Raw genomic sequence first — 6,000 nt, 5'->3', positions numbered from 1 at the left:
CATCTGATCAGTGTGTCTGGGGCCGAGTAACCACTTTTAAAATCCAATTGTCCACAGGAAAAGGTCAGCGCTCTCCGGCAATGGCTATGCGGCTTCGCTCCGTGGAAAAAGCAGACAATTCAATGCACCGTGCCACTCACCCCACGTCGCTCCGGGGCCCCAAAAACTGGGGTTCCCCGCGAGTGGGGGAGGCGCAAAAGGTGTCCGCCAAATCCCACGCTCACAGGCTTCTCCCGCCTGTGATTTTAACGGGTCTCCGCCTTCGCTGTGGCGGCCAGACCCAGGTTCCCATGGAGCAAATTCCTCCCGGTCAGAGGAATTCAGCCATTACCGGAGGCGCCTCCCCGGAAGTCAAGTAATTCATGTTGACCTCCACATAGTTTTAGAAGAAACCCAAACTCTCAAATTCTGTGAAATTTTCTGTATGGGTGCGATTGGCATTCCAGCAGACAACAGAATCAATGCCAAGAAATCAAGAGAGTGGAAACCTTTCAAACAGTCACGGCATAACTGTGTTTTTAAAAGTTGTGTTGAAGGTGGAATGGGATCTTTTAAAATTTTGGTGTGGGGTAGTTTTTTGGTTTTTGTGTTTTTTGCATTTTTTTACAAACCATTTTACAGAATTTGAATAAGTGTGGGCAGTCCCAGTATAGGTGGGAAAGGGTTTTTCTTTTTCCACAGCCCCTCCAGCAGTTCTGAGAAGATTGTGATTTCATATGGGGAGTCTGCATGGGTGTGCAATGCCATCTTGGTAGGATTTTCTTAGAATGCTCACTCCTATCAATCGAGATTGCTCTGTACGGTTTATATGACCTTGGTGCATACCATTTATTTGTATATGAAGGTCTTTCTTCCATGTACATTTAAGATCTAACCAAGGACCAGCAGAAATAACTCCTAATTCTTCAGTAGGTCTTCTCTCATTTGACCTCATTCTAATAAAAAGCTTCAAATAGACAAATGCAATTCTACCCCTCAAAATAAAATACTAGAAACCCAGCCACATAGGTGAGGTATAAATAATGAAATAATCAAATCAACATAAAATTAGATATACTATGATGAGAATGATGAGAGCAAGTCTCTATGTGTATCCCTTCCTCCAGTCTATCAAACCAGTTCTGCCCAGGTGCTGCCCTGAGGCTCCTTTTAATTGGAAATTGTGTCTGGAAAACTTAATAAATCTACAGAAAGTAATTTCATTGCAATTCATTGATAAACTTTGTAATCTGGGATCACATGTTCTAGGACAAATAGTCACTACTTCCCACATCCCAAGAAACCAGGTTTCTCAAGTGTTTTCCTCAGGGCCCTTTCCTTCTCCTTTAAATACCTCTGAATGGACTCTTTTCTGTATCAGTTTCCTTTGGTGGCCCAGCTCTTCCTGGCTCTTGCTTATTCCAGTGCTATGAAGGCACTCCTGGGCACATCCCTCCTCTTGGTCATCCTTTCCCCAGGTGAGTGGAAATCTGACAACTAGCACTCTTTATAATCTCAGAGGAGGTTCAGGATCAGAGTTTTCCTTCTCCTGGATCAGCTAGCCAAAGGTTTTGCTCATGTTTACACCCCATAGCTCACCAATACATACATGTGACTGGAATAATTGGAAGGGTGTAGAATTTATAAAAGACATTGATTAAATTATGCATAACATATACAGAGTGGGTAACAAAAGGTATTTCACTCTGGCACTATGGGAAGCAGCTTAGCAAGACCTAAGTACAACAGCACTTTCCACTCCTGTGTTACTGTGTTATCCTGAAACTGCCATTTGGAATCATACTACTTTCAATTATGAACGTAGAATATAGTCATCAAAGTAGTAATTGCTATCCTCATTCCTCTTTAATTTGTCTAATCGGCATTTAAAACTATAACCTTGGTTGCCATCACTACTTTTTTTATTAATTTTTTATTAAATTTTCCAATATACATTTATAGTATCCAATCTAAATTTATCACATATTTTCTCTTTTAGACTTCCTTCAACCTCTCTGACAATAATCCATTATTCAAATTTTAAAATACGCATTTCCTAATTTTATATTGCATTTTATAAACCTTCACACACTTAGTTTTCATCAATACAATATTCCTCTATCATTTACAGAACTTCTTGAAACCCCACTAGCGTTATTTGCTCATCACATACACATTTCAGATAGTCTGAAAATTTTCCCCAGTCTTCAATGAACTTTTGATCTCGTATATATCTGATCTTTCCTGTTAGTTTGTCCAGTTCAGCATACTCCATCAGTTTCATTCTCCATTCTTCGAGCGTCTGCAGTTGTTCCTGTTTCCATTTTAGGGCCAATAATATTCTCGCTGCTGTTACTGCATATTGGAAAAGTTTACAGTCCATTCTATTTATTTCATTTCCTACTATTCCTAGAAGAAAAGCCTCTGGTTTCTTAACAAACGTATATTTCAACATCTTTTTCATCTCATTATATATCATTTCCCAGAAGCCCTTCACCTTCTTACAATCCCACCACATATGATAAAATGTTCCTTCTTTTTCTTTACATTTCCAACACTTATTACATGTTTTATACATTTTTGCCAGTTTCACAGGTGTGTTGTACCATCTATAAATCATTTTCATAACATTTTCCTTTAACGCAGTACATGCCGTAAATTTTATATTTTCATTCCACAGTTTTATCCAATCATTAAACTGTATATTATAACCCAAATCTCTGGCCCAGTGTATCATCAATAGGAGTATAGCATCTAGATCAAGGGAAGTAATAGTGCCACTGTATTCTGCTCTGGTCAGACCTCACCTGGAGTACTGTGTCCAGTTCTGGGCACCACAGTTCAAGAAGGACACTGACAAACTGGAACGTGTCCAGAGGAGGGCAACCAAAATGGTCAAAGGCCTGGAAACGATGCCTTATGAGGAACGGCTAAGGGAGCTGGGCATGTTTAGCCTGGAGAAGAGGAGGTTAAGGGGTGAGATGATAGCCATGTTCAAATATATAAAAGGATGTCACGTAGAGGAGGGAGAAAGGTTGTTTTCTGCTGCTCCAGAGAAGCGGACACGGAGCAATGGATCCAAACTACAAGAAAGAAGATTCCACCTAAACATTAGGAAGAACTTCCTGACAGTAAGAGCTGTTTGACAGTGGAATTTGCTGCCAAGGAGTGTGGTGGAGTCTCCTACTTTGGAGGTCTTTAAGCAGAGGCTTGACAACCATATGTCAGGAGTGCTCTGATGGTGTTTCCTGCTTGGCAGGGGGTTGGACTCGATGGCCCTTGTGGTCTCTTCCAACTCAATGATCCTATGATTCTATGATCATAACCGATTTAACTTCCTCATCTTTTGTATACCATTCTAGCAAGATTTTATACATCTTGGACAAAATTATATTTTCATTGTTTATTATTTCTATTTGAAATTTTGATTCTTTTACCTCATAACCTCTTTCTTTTAAGTCCTTTTAAAACATTTCGTTAACCTGATAATAATGCAACCAATCATACACATACTCTTTCACTTAGGATTTCATTTTCCATTTTCCTCCTTCCTTTATAATCAATTCTTTATATGTAATCCAGTTCCCCCTCATATTGACTTTCTTAAGACTCATAACTTCTAACGGAGATAGCCAGTGGGGAGTTCTTGATTCTAATAAACTTCTATATCTCTCCCATATTTCTATGAGAGATCTTCTAAAGATTTGGTTTTCGAAACCTTTATGAATCTTTCTTTTCTCACACCATAGATATGTGTGCCAGCCAAATCTGTTATCAAAACCTTCTAAGTCCAATAACTCAGTATTTTTTAACTTTATCCATTCTTTCAGCCAGCAGAGACATGAAGCTTCATAATATAATTTCAAGTCTGGCAGGGCGAAGCCGCCTCTTTCTTTCGCATCCGTTAATAATTTATACATAATTCTTGGCTTCTTACCCTGCCAGATATATCTTGAAATTGCTCTTTGCCACTCTTTAAATATCGCTGTCCCCTTCATTATTGGAATTGTCTGAAATAAGAATAACATCTTTGGCAGCACACTCATCTTAATTGTTGAAATTCTCCCCCAAAAGGATAACTTCATTCGGCCCCACACCTCTAGATCTTTCTTTATTCCCTTCCACACTGGCACATAATTATTTTGAAACAAACCAATACTCTTGGGGGTTAACCAGATTCCCAGGTATTTAACTTTTTTCACCACTTCTATCCCTGTTTGTTGTTGCATTGTCTCTATCATACCTTGATCCATATTTTTTGCTAACATTTTAGTTTTTTTCTTATTCAATATAAACCCTGCCACTTGACCAAATTGTTCAACTTCCTCCAAAACAACTTTTGAACTTTCTGGCGGTTCTTCCACTGTTATTACCAGATCATCAGTGTAATGGGTATGAGTTACTTGTGCGTAAACTGGTGTGTTTCTAGGATAATTTGCCTTGTTAAACCTTTCTGACTGCACAGCCCTTTCTTATAGTGGCTGCATCAGTCACTGGCAGAATCTGTCAGTGGGCGTTTCTTGAACCTCTTCCAACATAAAAGTTGTTTGACACCCAGTCTCCTCCTCCTCTCACTGCGCGGGAGCCTTCTGCGCAGGGAAGGCGTGGGTAGCGGAGGACCTGGGCTCTCCTCACTGATGTCCAGTGAAGAGTCCTGGAGCCCTCTCTCCCCCATCTGCCCCCCTTTATCCCTGGTGTTGCGCTGATTTGCTTCCCCCTCTACTGAGCTGTTTCTCCCCCTGCTGCTGGGTCCTTCACCAGCATCATCTGGGAGCCTCCCCTTCGCCTCTCGCTCTGATGTCAGTTCCCTGACATCCACCTCCCCCCCAGGACCCCCTCCACCCCTCCAGGACCCCTCCACCGACCTGTGAAATCAACTTCATCCCCTTCGTCGGCCGTCAAGGCGGGGAACCCCCAGAAGGAACTGTCATCATCTTCTGTGGATTCGAAACCCGCTTACCACCCGCTCTTATACCTGCCAACGGGGTGGCCCTCCCAGTCTGATTCTTCTTCCTCCAAAACCTCTCTTCCCTCCTCCTCGGAGTCAGAAAATCCCTCAAAAACCTCCTCATCGTCTGTGGTTCCAAATTGCTCCTCCCAGAATCTCTCTAGGGGTTTGGGTTTCTCCGGGAACCGGCGATGGAATACCTCCACCAGATACCTGTTATTGAAGGCTTCTGCGGGAACCCACGTGTTTTCGGACCCAGGTTCCCCCTCCCAAGCTACCAAATACGCCACCTGGCGCCCTCGCCACCTTGAGTCAAGTATTTCTGTGGCCCTGTGATGGTGTTCCCTTTCTTCTACCTGCGGGTGTGTGGTGACTTCTTCCTCTTGCCCCTGAAATCCCTGCCCCTCCCTGTGTGGTGAGAGCAGGGACCTGTGGAACACCGGGTGTATTTTCATGCTATCAGGCAACTTGAGCTTAAATGCCACGGGATTTACCTGCTGTGTTACCTCAAAAGGTCCCAGCCGTCTGGGCTGCAACTTCTTGCACCCCCCTTTGAAAGGTAACCCTTGGGACTTCCGGGGGCGGCGCGAAACTGTAATGGCGGTCCTCTTCGAGCTCTGAAGAGGGGCTCCGCGGAAAAGGGTCGTTCGCTGCGGCATAGCGACGACCCATCAAGATAAACCACGGGTAGAGTGAGCCCGTGGCCGTGGGACTCGGCGGGCACCAGAAGCTGCTCCGAAAACACAGAAGGGACCCCGTAAGGAGACCCGGAGTGAAGGAGGGGTGGCGGTGCTGTGAGTTCATCGCTCTTTCCGCGGAAGTGAAGCCGCGCGGCTGTTACAGATGAGCGCTGATCCTTCTTCCTAAAATCAACATCAACTACAAGTAACATACCCGTGAGTAAAGGGGACTAAAATTTGGCAAATAATTTCGTAAATTTGGCTGAAAGCGGGAGACGAAAAAAGGGAAGTCCGTCTTCCGACATTGCTGACAAGATCAAAGCAAAGCTTTAAAAAGCGGAAGCGTTTGAAACGGGACTTTGGGAAGCTTTAACTTTTTCGTGCTATTAAATC

General features: G+C 43.2%; 1 protein-coding gene across 1 annotated transcript in view; it reads left to right on the top strand.

Moving 5' to 3' along the window:
* The first annotated feature begins 1,387 nt into the window (after positions 1-1,387).
* The window catches only part of LOC308590559 (phospholipase A2 inhibitor and Ly6/PLAUR domain-containing protein-like), a 62,436-nt gene continuing 57,823 nt past the window's right edge, over positions 1,388-6,000 (top strand). Inside the window, exon 1 of the mRNA XM_081200708.1 lies at positions 1,388-1,457. Coding sequence (XP_081056834.1) covers positions 1,409-1,457 — 49 coding nt within the window. The 5' untranslated portion in view covers positions 1,388-1,408. The remainder of the gene's footprint in view (positions 1,458-6,000) is intronic.

Source organism: Podarcis bocagei, assembly GCF_964188305.1.
Source record: "Podarcis bocagei genome assembly, chromosome: 7".
Classification (NCBI taxonomy): Eukaryota; Metazoa; Chordata; class Lepidosauria; order Squamata; family Lacertidae; genus Podarcis; species Podarcis bocagei.
The sequence above is the reverse complement of the archived record's forward strand: the minus strand, read 5'-3'. Positions and strand labels throughout refer to the sequence as shown.